Source organism: Lacerta agilis, chromosome 1 (genome assembly GCF_009819535.1).
Source record: "Lacerta agilis isolate rLacAgi1 chromosome 1, rLacAgi1.pri, whole genome shotgun sequence".
NCBI classification, from domain to species: Eukaryota; Metazoa; Chordata; class Lepidosauria; order Squamata; family Lacertidae; genus Lacerta; species Lacerta agilis.
Genome location: NC_046312.1, coordinates 64281678 through 64297914, shown reverse-complemented (window position 1 = coordinate 64297914; position 16237 = coordinate 64281678). Strand labels below are relative to the sequence as shown.

At 43.1% G+C, this 16237-nt stretch overlaps 1 protein-coding gene across 1 annotated transcript in view; it reads right to left on the bottom strand.

Moving 5' to 3' along the window:
* Positions 1-4179: 4179 nt before the first annotated feature.
* The window catches only part of SPON1 (spondin 1), a 271260-nt gene continuing 259202 nt past the window's right edge, over positions 4180-16237 (bottom strand). The window contains exons 10-16 of the mRNA XM_033151839.1: positions 14766-14844; positions 12091-12273; positions 11811-11981; positions 11531-11698; positions 7505-7669; positions 5264-5527; positions 4180-4446 (exon numbers count right to left, since the gene is read on the bottom strand). Coding sequence (XP_033007730.1) covers positions 4283-4446; positions 5264-5527; positions 7505-7669; positions 11531-11698; positions 11811-11981; positions 12091-12273; positions 14766-14844 — 1194 coding nt within the window. The 3' untranslated portion in view covers positions 4180-4282. The remainder of the gene's footprint in view (positions 4447-5263; positions 5528-7504; positions 7670-11530; positions 11699-11810; positions 11982-12090; positions 12274-14765; positions 14845-16237) is intronic.

The following is a 16237-nucleotide window of genomic DNA, read 5'->3' as shown; positions in this document are numbered from 1 at the left end:
AAAATGACATTTGCATGCATGCTTCTGCCCTCTCCTACACTAATCCCACATTCCTCTGCACGCAAGATGCATACAGAGATTGTTAATACTGGGAGTCATTTGCCCAATACACCAAAATGTTACTAATAATCCATGCACTTCTTCATTATTGTGGTAGACTTGAGCTTGCTCCTTAAAAATATTTATATAACCTCTAGAGTTTTTTGTTGCCTTCTTCATTGTTGTATCTTTCTGAAGCTTTGGCAAGTGAAAGCAGAAACACATGAACATACAAAGTATTTCTGTAAAGGTATGTAGAGAATTACTGGCATTTTCAGCATTTTTTTCTAGTTTGGATTTTTGCACACTGAACACAAGTTGTGTTCTCCACAATTATACTAGCTGTATTAGGGGCAGGTAACTGAATCCCTATCCTTCGGGCCCAGGTTGCAGCTACACCCTGGCTCGTAAAAGTTCAGCCCTTCCCTGCTTTCCTGCCATGGCACACGTCAGCCAATATTGGGTTTTATGAGAGAGATGGTGAAGGCATTTGCCTTGCCTGTTACAGTATGCCATAGTGGTGTCTGTAATGCAGTCCCACAATTTAGACAGAAATGCAGGAGCTTTATGCTTCATCCATGGGTATCCCTTAGGATCCACTTACTGACCCCAGCCCCCTTTCAATGGTACTTACTCCACTGTTCAACTTCCTATTGAAGCTGTACTTTTTGTTTTTATACTAGTATATAATACCAGCACCACCACAACTGTCTCTCAAGACAGTTACTTTCTTCTGAAAATATATGTCAGAAATATGGCAGCCATTACTGGAAAGCTAGTAGGAGAATGAGGAGAAACAAAACATATGATATACAGGTGAAACTCGAAAAATTAGAATATCGTGGAAAAGACCATGCATGTAAGCAATTGTTTTCATTAGCTACTGGAGTTTAATATATGAGATAGACTCATGACATGCAAAGCGAGATATGTCAAGCCTTTATTTGTTATAATTGTGATGATTATGGCATACAGCTGATGAGAACCCCAAATTAACAATTTCAGCTTTGGGGTTTTCATTAGCTGTACACCATAATCATCACAATTATAACAAATAAAGGCTTGTCATATCTCGCTTTGCATGTCATGAGTCTATCTCATATATTAAACTCCAGTAGCTAATGAAAACAATTGCTTACATAAATGGACTTTTCCACCATATTCTAATTTTTCCAGTTACAGGTAGGTAGCTGTGTTGGTCTGCCATAGTCAAAACAAAATAAAAAATAAAAAAATCCTTTCAGTAGCACCTTAGAGACCAACTAAGTTTGTTCTTGGTATCTGAAGAAGTGTGCATGCACACGAAAGCTCATACCAAGAGCAAACTTAGTTGGTCTCTAAGGTGCTACTGGAAGGATTTTTTTATTTTTTATTTTGTTTTGACTAATTTTTAAAGATTACCACAATTAAGGACAAAAGTGGAAAGGACCTAACAGAAGCAGAAGACATCAAGAAGAGGTGGCAAGAATACACAGAGGAATTATACCAGAAAGATATGGAGGACTCATACACCCCAAGAAATGTGGTTGCTGACCTTGAGCCAGACATCCTGGAGAGTGAAGTCAAATGGGCCTTAGAAAGCCTTGCTAACAACAAGGCCAGTGGAAGTGATGATATTCCAGCTGAACTATTTAAAATTTTAAAAGAGGATGCTGTTAAGGTGCTGCACTCAATATGCCAGCAAGTTTGGAAAACTCAGCAGTGGCCAGAGGATTGGAGAAGATCAGTCTACATCCCAATCCCAAAGAAGGGCAGTGCCAAAGAATGCTCCAACTACCGCACAATTGCACTCATTTCACACGCTAGCAAGGTTATGCTTAAAATTCTACAAGGCAGGCTTAAGCAGTATGTGGACCGAGAACTCCCAGAAGTGCAAGCTGGATTTCGAAGGGGCAGAGGAACCAGAGACCAAATTGCAAACATGCGCTGGATTATGGAGAAAGCCAGAGAGTTCCAGAAAAACATCTACTTCTGCTTCATTGATTATGCAAAAGCATTTGACTGTGTCGACCACAGCAAACTATGGCAAGTTCTTAAAGAAATGGGAGTGCCGGATCACCTCATTTGCCTCCTGAGAAATCTCTATGTGGGACAAGAAGCTACAGTTAGAACTGGATATGGAACAACTGATTGGTTCAAAATTGGGAAAGGAGTACGACAAGGCTGTATATTGTCTCCCTGCTTATTTAACTTATATGCAGAATACATCATGCGAAAGGCTGGACTGGATGAATCCCCAACCGGAATTAAGATTGCCGGAAAAAATATCAACAACCTCAGATATGCTGATGATACTACCTTGATGGCAGAAAGTGAGGAAGAATTGAAGAACCTTTTAATGAGGGTGAAAGAAGAGAGCGCAAAATATGGTCTGAAGCTCAACATCAAAAAAACTAAGATCATGGCCACTGGTCCCATCACCTCCTGGCAAATAGAAGGGGAAGAAATGGAGGCAGTGAGAGATTTCACTTTCTTGGGTTCCATGATCACTGCAGATGGTGACAGCAGTCACGAAATCAGAAGACGCCTGCTTCTTGGAAGAAAAGCAATGACAAACCTAGACAGCATCTTAAAAAGCAAAGACATCACCTTGCCGACAAAGGTCCGTATAGTTAAAGCTATGGTTTTCCCAGTAGTAATGTACGGAAGTGAGAGCTGGACCATAAAGAAGGCTGATCGCCGTAGAATTGATGCTTTTGAATTATGGTGCTGGAGGAGACTCTTGAGAGTCCCGTGGACTGCAAGAAGATCAAACCTATCCATTCTCAAAGAAATCAGCCCTGAGTACTCACTAGAAGGACAGATCCTGAAGTTGAGGCTCCAGTACTTTGGCCACCTCATGAGAAGAGAAGAATCCCTAGAAAAGACCCTGATGTTGGGAAAGATGGAGGGCACAAGGAGAAGGGGACGACGGAGGATGAGATGGTTGGACAGTGTTCTTGAAGCTACTAACATGAGTTTGGCCAAACTGCGAGAGGCAGTGAAGGATAGGCGTGCCTGGCGTACTCTGGTCCATGGGGTCACGAAGAGTCGGACACGACTGAACGACTGAACAACAACAACAATTTTTAGAGTTTCACCTGTATGCTGCCTGTGACAATTACATCAGGGTAACAATACCTCTGACAGGTGATGGGGAGACAAAAATGGAAGCTTTGTGACTGAAACCAGCAAAAGCAGCTTTGGGAGTGATGTGGAGAAGCTTCTTCCCCTTCTTCCTTCTTGGAATTACTTGGTAGAACAAGGTTTGAAGCTCTGATGCTGAGGATCCTCACCTCTGCAACAGGCATCTGAACAACACCAAATCAGAGATGAGCTAGGCTGGCTGGGACTGATGGAGTGCAGCAACATCTGGAGTGCCACAGGTTCCCCATCCCTGTATCTTACCACTTAGCACTTGTGGCCTTTCAGATGCTGCTGGACTCCAACTCCCATCAACCCCCTAGCCAGAATGACCAAAGCTGAGGGATGATCAGAGCTGTAGTCCCACAACTTCTGGCAGTCACAGGTTCCTGTCTGGTGGTCACAAGGATGTCCTGACGTAACATCTGACATGGCAAACGTGAATAGTTTTCTTACTTAGATGCAGCCCAACAGTTAATTTGTGGCCTTCAGACAGAAAGTGTTACCATTTGTTCTATTCACATTTGAACAGTTTAAATTTGCTTTCCCTTCTGAAAGTGGGGAAGAAAATATGCTTTATTTTGTAGCGGTCCCTACCGAAGGAAAAAAGAAATGTCTCACAGGATTGCTATAAATACAAATTTAAAAAGATAACTATGCACCTGAAGTATTATTGAACCAGCATTATTGAAGAAATTCCTTGGCACAGTTGTGTAATCACAGAGGCACTGCTTTGAGTATTTTGAAACTGGATCCAAATAGATATTTATGTTTGCAATGTAATTTATGCATGCATCCTGTGTATTTACAGGTAATATTTCTATGATTATGGTATGTCCACACAGAGATGTCTATAATTTCAAAGTTATTAGGAGTTCACAATGACTTCACTATTTTTATGCATTAAGGGCTAGCTGGAGCATCAAGGAGCCACTCTCAGCATACATTTGTGAGGAAATATTTATAAAATATATCTCTTGCACCAGCAAGACTAATAAGCAAACCACACTGCAAAAATGAAAACTAATATACACAATTTATATCTTCTTTTAAAAAAAATCAAATCAAGGTTGATTTTACATTTAGCTCAGAGTGCATTATTTGAAAGACTCAGGTTTTGCTAACAGGGATGAACATTGCAGGCTCTTAATTCCTTCTTGTCTTTGCAACTAGTAAACTGAGTGCTTTTGAATCTCTTCTTGACTGTCATGAACCTCTCCTGGATTCCACCCCCACAGAGTTTGGTACATTCTGACCAAGCAGTCCATGGTTTCATCTTACAACCTAAAATTAAAATAAAATAAAAGCATGAAGGTCAATACTTTGCGTGAAAATTCTCTCTTCTATTCACTTGTTTTGATTTCTGTTTTTAACTTCAAGCTTTTAAAATATCATGGTTAGATATATAAATAATTCCACAGGTCACTGGGCATGTTACCTTGAGAAACACTTTGTACTTTTAGAAATTCCTCATGAATAATCTGTGGCTCATGAGTCTATCCCAACTGCCACATCCACACAATGCATCTTCTGAGTGGCAGATGTTGCCCATGTGAATAGGCTGCTCTTCCAAATGCACAAGGGACTGCAGTAGCCCAACCTAGTACATTCACTGGGCCCCTTCTATTAAATAGATAAGACGAATGACAAACAGAAGCAGAGGATCGAGGCTATGGAATGTGCTCCCATTCCACATTTTGGAAAAGGTGCTTGTAGCCAACTAAGTTTTATTCAGAGTAGACCCTTCAAAATTAATGGTCCCAAGTATGAAAAATTAATGGATCTTTCTGAGTATGCCTGAAGTGGGATAAAACCCAAAGTTTCAAAATTGGATGTCTGAAGCATAGTATGTGTTTTATTTATTCTGTTTTGTGTTTATTCTGAAATTGGTTTAAATAATGTTGTATTTTCTTTATAATTTTGGGGTTTTTTGTGTGTGTTAACCATTCCTGTGACCTATGGGGACCAGTTCAGAATCTATAAATGACTCAGGAATAAATAAACAAACTAGCATTGTAGTTTAGGGTTGTGTGCCTGTTTGATCCTCTTTTAACCAGTTTTTGGTGGGACAACAGTTCCAAGCAACGTCAACAACACATACCTGGAAATTGCTCACCATCTACATCTTCTTTTGCCTGCTCACTTCTCCTTTTTTCACGAGGCTCTTTCCACCGCCGTTTCTCAATATTGGGATTTCTCAAGCATTTCCTTATCCGGCATTTTTTACGCTGTACAGTTTCCGGGCATGAAGCTCCTCCAAACTGGGGTTCCATTTTGATCATCCTTGTCCTGATCATATGACCTTTCCCACAAGATTTGTTGCATTCTGACCACTGAGACCACTCTGTTAACTCACAGTCAATGGCTACACAGACAGAACAAGAAAGACTGCCATGAGCATCAAACTACCGTACTCAACCAAATGAAATTAAAGAACAATGTCAATATGCTCCGATAGTGGCACCGAAAAGCAGGAAAATTCCCTGATGGCCTCAGAGCAAATTTTATAGCAGCTCTCTGCACTGGTGCCTTACAGATGCCAGTGGACTACAACTCCCATCATCCCTGGTCATGCTAGTTTAGGAGCACCAACTTGGGGAAGGCTGTTTTGCAGCAACACAGAATCTAGATCATCTTCTGAAGGCAGCCCTGTTTAGGGAAGTTTTTAAACTGTGATATTTTAAATGTATTTTAATGTTTAGTGGAAGCCGCCCAGAGTGGCTGGGGAGACCCAGCCAGATGGGCGGGGTACAAATAAATTATTATTATTATTATTATTATTATTATTATTATTATTATTATTATTATTATTATGATGTTTTGAGAATAAGCTCACACTACTCCACTAGGGACTTACTCTCCATTCATGGTGGCCTTTCACTGGCCAGGCAGAAATGAATATGGAAGTGGTGAAATGCTCGTCTTTAGGGCACACAGACCCAGAGGCTGTTTTTGCACCACTGCAGACAACAGTCACATTCTGTTCCTTTCACAGACACAGAGATGCCTGAGAATCACAGGGATTCCCAACAGGGCACTGTTATTCTCTCCCCCCCCCTCTCTTTTCCTCTACTTCCCACTATAATGAACCAACCTGTTACCTTGAACAGGAACTCATTCATGCCTCCCATGGCTGAACCCAGCGGCACCACTCCTCCTCAGAGCCCCAGCATGCAGGCTACTTGGATGCTTAGTGAGAATAACCCGAATCTTTGGAAGGGCAAAATCTTTTCAAAGAATTTAAGTGGCACTTGGCTCTATAATGGAACACTCTGGTGGGTGGGCAGAGTTAGGAGACCAGAAGTGGGAGCAAGGTTGGAAGTCTCTAGTTCAGGGTGGGGAATCTTTTTGGCTCCATGGGCCAAATCTGATAGGGGGTGGAGCTACCCATCTGTCAATCATCTGACATCAGAATGAGTCAGGGGCTTGGGCACTTTTGAAGCCTTGAATTTGGGATGTCAAAACACCAGGTGCAGCTGATCCAGAAAGCTTCATTTCTACTGTTGATCAGCAGGTGGGCAGCAGAACTGAAGCCTGCTTTCTGCAGGCATCAGGTGTGTGATAGAACTAGCAATAGTTCTGCATCACCATTGCCAACATTTTTCAGGAGCAATGAAGGCCATAGGCTCTCCAACATTGACACAGAAGAAATCATTCTCTATTTGTGATCTCTGCAATAGAATTAGACATTCTACCCTTGTGTCAGGAGCTGCTGATATCTGTGCCCTGTGTGGTGACAGCTTCCAAAGTTACAGGTAGGTAGTCGTGTTGGTCTGCCATCGTCGAAACAAAATAAAAAATTAAAAAAATTCCTTCCAGTAGCACCTTAGAGACCAACTAAGTTTGTTCTTGGTATGAGCTTTCATGTGCATGCACACTTCTTCAGATACACACTTCCCAAGTGACAGCTTATAAGCAAAGTATATACAAGCCTTGGACTGCCCACCCAGCCAAGCCTTACTCAATCAACAAGGTCTTCTTGAGCTCTCTAGCTCTTGTTATTTGGTACTGATTTCTGCTTTGCTCCTTCATTCTGCCTTCTCATTTGTCCTTTGGCCCTGACTTACATCTTTGTCCCAGAGTTCTATATTCCCACTTCCTTGCCCATGTCAGTCTGCTTGTCTATGACCCTGCCCTGACAGCTTGTGTGGAAATGGTGCTCTGGCAATGCCTGTGTAGCTGTGCATCACTCCTCTTGACTCAAGCCTATGATCAGGTTAGGAGTAGCACTTCGTCAGAGCAAGCAGAATGACCACATTTCTGGCCAAGCAGCATGCTGAATAGGAAAGAAGGGGAAGGGAAATGGCAAACTGGCCTTCAGACTCCAGACGTCTGTACTTACGGCACTCGGGCAGCATGCACTTTTCCACTTGCTCCAGCTCCTCATTGCAGTCTCCAAGCTCTGCTGCAGATTTCAGCATTCTCTGTCGGGTCCTCATCCCCTTCCCACATGTTACGCTGCAGTCACTCCATTCAGACCAAGGAGACAGCATACAGGGAATGGTATCTAGTGCAAAGGAGAAATATTGACTAACTCACAGCCATAGCTTAATTTCAAAGTGTTGTCTAGCCATTTGGAAAAAGCTGGAGGACAGGGGCACTTGGTAAAGACAGGACTGGTACTGTGGGAGGATCTTGCAATGGAGGAGGACCCTTGTTGGCTCAAATCCATATTAACTACCAGGGTGCAAACACTAGTGAGCCCATCACCCCATCCTTCTCACTTGTGGGGCAAATGAGATTCTCCCAGTCCCTTTTTTCCATCTTGGGAGCAGTCTGTCCTCTCTCTGAATTGGCTTAGGGCTACGAGGGGACAGAGTTAACCCATCTCCCCTGTGCCATTTCTCCAATTTAAATGGCAGCTGCTTTTGCTAAGAAGCTCAGTTCAACTGGAGCTCTACATGTGCCCTGAGAAAATGAGTTTACTTTAACATAGCTTTGAGCAATGAGTACATCACCATTGTAAGGAGTCAGAGAAAGCTACAGTTCAAGTATCATTGTAAGCCCTAGTGGCTTCCACTAAAGTGGTTAGAGATCATACAGCACTGGAAAACTCTGGACACATTTACATCCAGTGGTTGAATGACTATGGTGTGCAAACTGGCACAGCATGGTATGTTTACTCTCCAATGCAGCTTCAGTAAGGAGGAGATGAAGCAAGATACATTGCAGATACATATACATTGATTCAGGGGCCCCAAGATTACCAAGAGAGCGGGGTGAGGGAAATCCAGGAATACTTCAGTCAAGAGAGTGAACTGGGGAGAACAAAGTCCAGAGTTAAACTGACATTGGCTAGGCAGGGAATGAAGCCTGAGACAATGGATATTTTCACACCTCGTAAAGTCAGGTCAGCATCAGTTCACACCACTACAGTTTCCTGGGGCTGGTTTCATGATGTGTAAAAACAATAAACAAGGGTGAGTGGCATGATGGGGGGTGGCACACAGCTGCTTGCACTCCCTGATGATTTTTATGTCCTCCAGCCATCCAATGGTGCTGTTTATTCTTTTACAAGACTTGAAGTCAATGCATTGAGACCTCACATTAGACTGATTTATGGGTGATTTCATAACATGCAAAGGTTCACTGGACTGAGTACATATATCACAGTGACAGGAGAGGCATGAGAGATACTAATTAATGTTAGCCCTGCGCCATTTTGTACATTACATATTAGCATGTGCCTGTACATACTTAAGAATAAGAATTTGAAGCCTATACAGTGGTACCTCGGGTTACATACCCGATCCGTTCCAGGGTGCCGTTCACACCCTGAAAAGTACGTACCCTGAGCGTCCATTTTGTGCAGAAGCGTCCGCGCACCGAAAACACTTCCGGGGTACCGGAGTACGTAACCCGAAAATACGTAAGCCGAAGCGTACGTGTAAGGTCCTTGGATGGTTGCTCATGAATAACTAGGCAAAACTCCAGCCGTTCCTTTAGTAGTTTTATTGTGCATACTATGTACAGTGCAGAGCTTAGAAGTTCATGTCTGTATCAACCGTCTGCAGAATCCAGGAGTGGCCCCTTCCGGATCTGACCCCAACATAAGAGTTTCGGGATATGAAATCTCCGCCTCCCCGGTTTTCATTTCACCCCTTTGCGTACTTGGGGCGACGGAAATAGCATGTCTCCCTCCTTGCCAGCTGAGTGAGAGGAGTGCAGGGTCTCTCCAACATCCCCAGAGCCTTGGCTCTCCAGCTCCTGAGCTGCCTACTCCTCCCCACTGGAGACCTCGCTGCTCCCTCCGCTGGACGAGGAGGTGCTACTGGTCAGGTGGTGCTGAGACTCTCTGTAGCATCCACCACCCTGCACTGAGCCGGGGACAGTTCCCTGACAGTATGTAACCCGAGGTACGACTGTATTCTGCAGCATATGTTTAATACATGCTTGTTCTGTGTGGAGCTCTCCTTTTGACTTGAGTTTTCAGGCCAATCTTGGATGAAATGGTCCATACATGACGAAATGCGATTTTGTATCTTGCGAACTACAGTGAACTGATTTATGGTCACATTAATATATGCACGAGAGCCAGCCAAGACCAATAAAACAGGCAGGAGCAGTCCTATATATGTATAGCTGATGCTTCCCCCCCCCCCATACCGTGGTCAGATAAACATAACTGAGATGAATATTAATTCTAAAAAGTGAATAATTTTGGCTGCAGAAGCAATCAGAGGCAAATAATTTTCCAAAATAGAGATCTGGAAGCCCATTTCAAATCAGTACCTTACTCCTGCAGAACCTGCTCATGTGAACCTCCTCATCTGTTCAGCCTATTCCTTACCTGTTTCATGGGATTCTGGGGGTTATTTTTGCGTATCGGTCTCATCCTTCTGACCAGTTCCCCTTGCCCTCATTTCTCTGGATCCCTCCATATTTCAGCCCTGTTGCCCTGGGCCTGACTTCTTCATTATAAAGGTCTTTGACCCTTCTGCCTGCCCTGCCCTAGTCTAGGATTAGAGGGCAGGTATAAAAATGCAACAGAATGGGGTAGTGGAGTTGGCTACACCATTTCAGGATCAACAGGTGGCACTATGGGTCAAACACCCTGGTGTTGCTGGCTCCAGCTGAAGCAATCAAACTACAGCCCATAATCTTCCTGACCAAGGAAATTATCTGAAGATAAAGGTAAAGGACCCCTGGCAGTTAAGTCCAGTCACAAATGACTCTGGGGTTGCAGCGCTCATTTCACTTTACTGGCCGAGGGAGCTGACGTTTGTCCGCACAGTTTCCAGGTCATGTGGCCAGCATGACTAAGCCGCTTCTGGTGAAACCAGAACAGCGCACGGAAACACCGTTTACCTTCCCGCCAGAGTGGTACCTATTTATCTACTTGCACTTTGATGTACTTTCGAACTGCTAGGTTGGCAGGAGCTGGGACCGAGCAATGGGAGCTCACCCCGCCACGGGGATTCGAACCGCCGACCTTCTGATCGGCAAGCCCTAGACTCAGTGGTTTAGACCACAGCGCCACCCGCGTCCCTACATCTGAAGATAGTGATGTAGAAAAAGAACGCCTAGATTAAGAACATCCAGCATACGTCATGTTACAGACTTGACTTCAAATCTGAGTTAAAGCAGTATATTCTATAGTATCTATAAAGTGCATTCTATAATCATATGCAACCTCCCTGCTAATACTATTAAAGGTGGCTTTGCTGAAATGAATCACATAACTTTCCAACCGAAACAAGTGCTCTTTTGTGCAACCAAGAAAAGAGAGAAGTCAATAATGGAAGGTTTTGCATTTGAAGCTTTAAAGCTGCCAAACAAATGGGATTAATCATCAAAAGACAAAGGAATTTTGTAGGATGTTGCAATAGCTATTTAAAGTAGTTTAGACTTTAGAGAAAAGAGAAAGCACATCCCCAAAGCCAAGGCAGCTTAGGATGCAGAAGTCTTTGCAAATCCTTATGCAAAAGGACCTGGACTAACATGTAGGGCAGATTTTAGCCATCTGCTGAGTCTGAACCTCTCTGAATATTGTGACATAGTATGCATTTAATACATAATTTGAAGGCAGGGTGTGTGTCACAATTTAAACACATACGTTTTAAGAGAACCGTTTTAATAATTTTTAATATGTAGTATGAGATGATTTTTTTTTAATATTGAAGATCAATGTACCCAAAACAGGCCAGTTCATCTAACTTTAGACCACATGCTCTATGCAACATGGCTACACAAGAAGCATCAACTCAGTTGCCTGCCCAGTGAGGGTGCATTCTTTCTTCCACCTGCAAATTTGCTTGTCTCTGAGTATAACAAGCTGTGATTGAGCCACATCTCAAGGGGGTGGGGGTGGGGGAGAGACATGCCACTTTCCCACACAGGGATTGTTGGGTGAATCTCGGAGACTTACGGCATTCGGGCATCATGCATTTCTCGGCTTCTGTGGTTTCTGCCTTGCACATGGATCCGTCTGCTGGGGTCATCTTGATCATCCGGTGCCGTTTCTTCATTCCCATTCCACAGCTGGCACTGCATTCGTCCCACTCCCCCCATTCCGTCACCAGGCAGGTACTAGGAGCTATGGATAACAATAGGCAGAAAGAAGATCAGTCTACTGGCACTCGTTTAATAGCGGGATCACAGGCAGCTCTTATGCTGATTCAGCGAGGTAGGCTAAATCAAATACTTACAGCACTCCTCATTCACAATGCACTTCTCTGTCTCTTCTGTGGGTACTTTGCATATAGAGCCATCGTCGGGGAACTGCTTCACATATCTTTCTCTCGACCGCATTCCAATGCCACAGGAGACGCTGCACGGGGACCACGTTATCCACTCGGACATCATACATGTGGAGCCATCTAAAATATAGAATACAATTGCCATTTCTTTTCTAAGTCTCACCTGGATGTGGGGTGGGAGGGAAGAGAAGTATACCTTTATCTAAATTGCCCTTCTTCTCTTTCCTACCTTCATCACTGCAGCCTGGGCCCATGCATGGCTGAAAGTCTTGAGTTTCTGGGCAAGGCACACTGAGGTCAAGTTGAGCTTTGAGCATCCTCTGCCTCATCCGCTTGCCCTTTTCACACGTGGAAGAGCTACAGGCTGACCATGGGGACCAGTTGGAATAGATGCAGGTTTCTGGAGTGTCGTCTGAAGAAAAGCAAAAAGCAAAAAGGAACAGTTATTCACATGGTGCCTAATAATTACCCTATGGAACTCACTGCCACAGGATATTAAGACAGACTTTCCAAAGGATGAATTTCCAAAGGATGAAGCCTAGGGATGAATTTCACAGATGCCCCCGTTTATCTATTGTGCTTTCTGTTTTCTTCATCTTCTCACATCTCGTTCATTTATGAACACTTCTTGCCATAGGCTATCTGGCATTGTCAGCTATGTACACAGGTGCTCACAGAGCATCTTAGACTAGCCGCTCAAATTATTTTGCACGCAAACACACACATGTTTTCAGTGTAACATTGCCAGCCAATCAAACTATCCTGCTCAAATAGGTCAAGGGGTTTTAAAACCAAAACCAAAACCAAAACTCTTCTACATGCCTCCTAGTGTGATAATATTTCACTGGGTATGCCAGGGATTGAAGCTGGTACTTTCTGCAGGAAGAACATGAGGTGCATCTCTACAAAGCATCCTTCCATATGGAATGACAGCCATGCTCTTTTCTACCAGTTTTTGAGTTGCCTGGTGTGACATGTTGCTCACTTATTCTGAGTGTCAGTTCACAGCTTTGAAGATATCTAGAAGATTGCATGCAGAGGCATATTAAGTGGCTATTCCACAGTAATGGATAAGCCGGAACATTTTCCAGTAGAATTTAATGAAAAATCTTCCTGTTTAGTCTGCCTTTCAGCTGCTATTTCCTGCTATGCTGCTCCATACTCCAAACAGTACAGGACAAGTTAGCAGTTGAAGCATGGTGCTAAAGAAGATGGGAGGGCCAGAATTTCATTTCATTATTGATTGAAGTGTTTATAATCCACACTTTCACAAAAAGTATAACAAGGCAGTGTGCAAGATTATAATAAATTCAGTAAAAGCACCAGTGAAAATATGATTAGGAACATCAGTTGATTGAGAAAGAAAATCAGATTCCCAAGGCTAGTCTTTACAATACAGTTTTCAGATGTTGTCTGAAAAATGGTCGAGATGATTCCTGCTGCAGCTTCTACATGGCAACGAGTTCTGTAGCACAGGGGCTGCCACACTACAAACTCAATCCCATAGGAAAAGCCAACTGAACTTCAGTAGTGTGTGAGGAACCACCAGAAGTGCCCCAGCAGAAGATCTCAGTGATCAAGGTAGGGGTCAGATGGTCCTTAAGACATTTTGGGTTCAAGTTGTTTAGGGCTTCGTGGATTAACACTAAAACTTGGAACCTTGCTTAGTAAAGGTAAAGAACCCCTGGACTGTTAAGTCCAGTCAAAGGTGACTATGGGGTAGTGGTGCTCATCTCGCTTTCAGGCCAACGGAGCCGGTTTTTGTCCAAAGACAGCTTTCCAGGCCATGGGGCCAGCATGACTAAACCACTTCTGGCACAATGGAACACCTTGATGGAAGCCAGAGTGCATGGAAATGCCATTTACCTTCCTGCCGCAGTGGTACCTATTTATCTACTTGCACAGGCATGCTTTTGAACTGCTAGGTTGGCAGGAGCTGGGACAGAGCAATAAGAGCTCACCCCGTCATGGGGATTCGAACTGCCAACCTTCTAATTGGCAAGCCCAAGAGGCTCGGAGGTTTAGACCACAGCGCCACCCGCGTCCTACCTGGCCTAGTATCAAATTGGCAACTAGTGCAATTCTCTCAGCACTGGAATAACATGTTGCCAGCAACCTGCTCCTCTAAGCAGTCTGGTCACTACATTTTGCACTAGTTGAAGCTTCTGGACCAGATATAAAGGGCAGTACTGAGAAGTCACACAGTCAGACGATGGCCAAAGTCATTCAGATATTTAATTCTTTTTTAAAGGCAACCTGCTCTACAAGCAATCCTGAAATATAGGCTTGTAAATGTGCAATTCTAATGAGTTTTCAAAGGACAAGAACCCACAGAAATTCCCTGCATCCTAGACAAAAGGAGAAAAAAGGCGCAAATGACAATGAGGCAATTAACTTTTGAATTTAAGAGATAACACCCTTTTTTACTTTTGAAAACAAACTCCATAATCTCTACGATACTCAATTTAAGATACTAGTGCATATGGCTGAATCATTCCTGCTCTCATTTGAATTCTACACATATTATAGGCTTACAAGGGCAGCCTGCCCTCACAGACAAACACAATCATTAATAAAGAAGAGCAGTTAGATGAGGAAAATAGTAGAGCCTGACGAAGACCAACCCAGCGCAGGATAATGAAGTCAGTGGGATTAGGCTTCTTCTAAATTAGTATAGTGCTGCTTTCAATTCCAAAAAATTCTGCCTGCTGACACCATCACTGTGGGTGTTTATTAAGTAATGATGCTGGCTCCAACCCCAAATGGGTAAGCAAATTGTTTTTCCCCCTTCCTGTTTTTAATACTGTCCTAATAATAATGCAGTAGGCGTGAAATATAGAGTAGCAGCACTGGAGGATGAAGCAAAACACAAACTTGTGCAAATAGAACATAATTAAAAAGTACCTTCATCTTCCGGAGCTTCTGCGGCAAGATCTGCAACAATGTCATCAACGTTATCGGGGACAATATTGCACTGCTCTCCCTGCAAAGAAACATTTCCAAGTGTTTAAATTAGCAGAGGAAACCATGCAGTTGCAGGCGCTGGGATGGAAAATCAGCTGCCTGAATATACACAAACAAGATCTGTGTTCCTGGAGTATAACCTAGTGAAGGCCTAGTGAAGTCATGAGGTCCTTTTTAAAATTTAAGTCTTGTATAGAAGAAGACATGAAGCTATTGAAGAAAGCATATAGCATTCTGCTAGAATGGGAAATGAAAGACGAGGAGGTCAAATCAGTTATGATTAAATGGGACCAAGATATAGGACATAATATACAATTTGAGGACTGGGGGAAACTGTGGAAGGCAGATTTGAAATTTACAGACTGCTCTCTTCTAAAGGAAAATCATATGAAAATTAAAGGAAAACTATATGAAAATTAAAACTATATGAAAATTAATTCCAGAATTAAGATTGCCAGAAAAAATATCAACAACCTCAGATATGCTGATGACACAACCTTGATGGCAGAAAGTGAGGAGGAATTAAAGAACCTTTTAATGAGGGTGAAAGAGGAAAGCGCAAAATATGGTCTGAAGCTCAACATCAAAAAAACTAAGATCATGGCTACTGGTCCCATCACCTCCTGGCAAATAGAAGGGGAAGAAATAGAGGCAGTGAGAGATTTCACTTTCTTGGGTTCCATGATCACTGCAGATGGTGACAGCAGTCACGAAATTAGAAGACGCCTGCTTCTTGGGAGAAAAGCAATGACAAACCTAGACAGCATCTTAAAAAGCAAAGACATCACCTTGCTGACAAAGGTCCGTATAGTCAAAGCTATGGTTTTCCCAGTAGTAATGTATGAAAGTGAGAGCTGGACCATAAAGAAGGCTGATCGCCGAAGAGTTGATGCTTTTGAATTATGGTGCTGGAGGAGACTCTTGAGAGTCCCATGGACTGCAAGAAGATCAAACCTATCCATTCTCAAAGAAATCAGCCCTGAGTGCTCACTAGAAGGACAGATCCTGAAGTTGAGGCTCCAATACTTTGGCCACTTCATGAGAAGGGAAGACTCCCTGGAAAAGACCCTGATGTTGGGAAAGATGGAGGGCACAAGGAGAAGGAGACGACAGAGGATGAGATGGTTGGACAGTGTTCTCGAAGCTACTAACATGAGTTTGGCCAAACTGCGAGAGGCAGTGAAGGATAGTCGTGCCTGGCATGCTCTGGTCCATGGGGTCACGAAGAGTCGGACACGACTGAACGACTGAACAACAACGAATATGAAAATGATGTACAGATGGTATATTACACCAGTAAAAATGGCTAAAATGTACAAAACTGGGTTAAATACATGTTGGAAATGTAAAGAAAAAGAAGGTACTTTGTATCGTATGTGGTGGGAATGTAGAGAAGTTAAAAAAAATTGGGA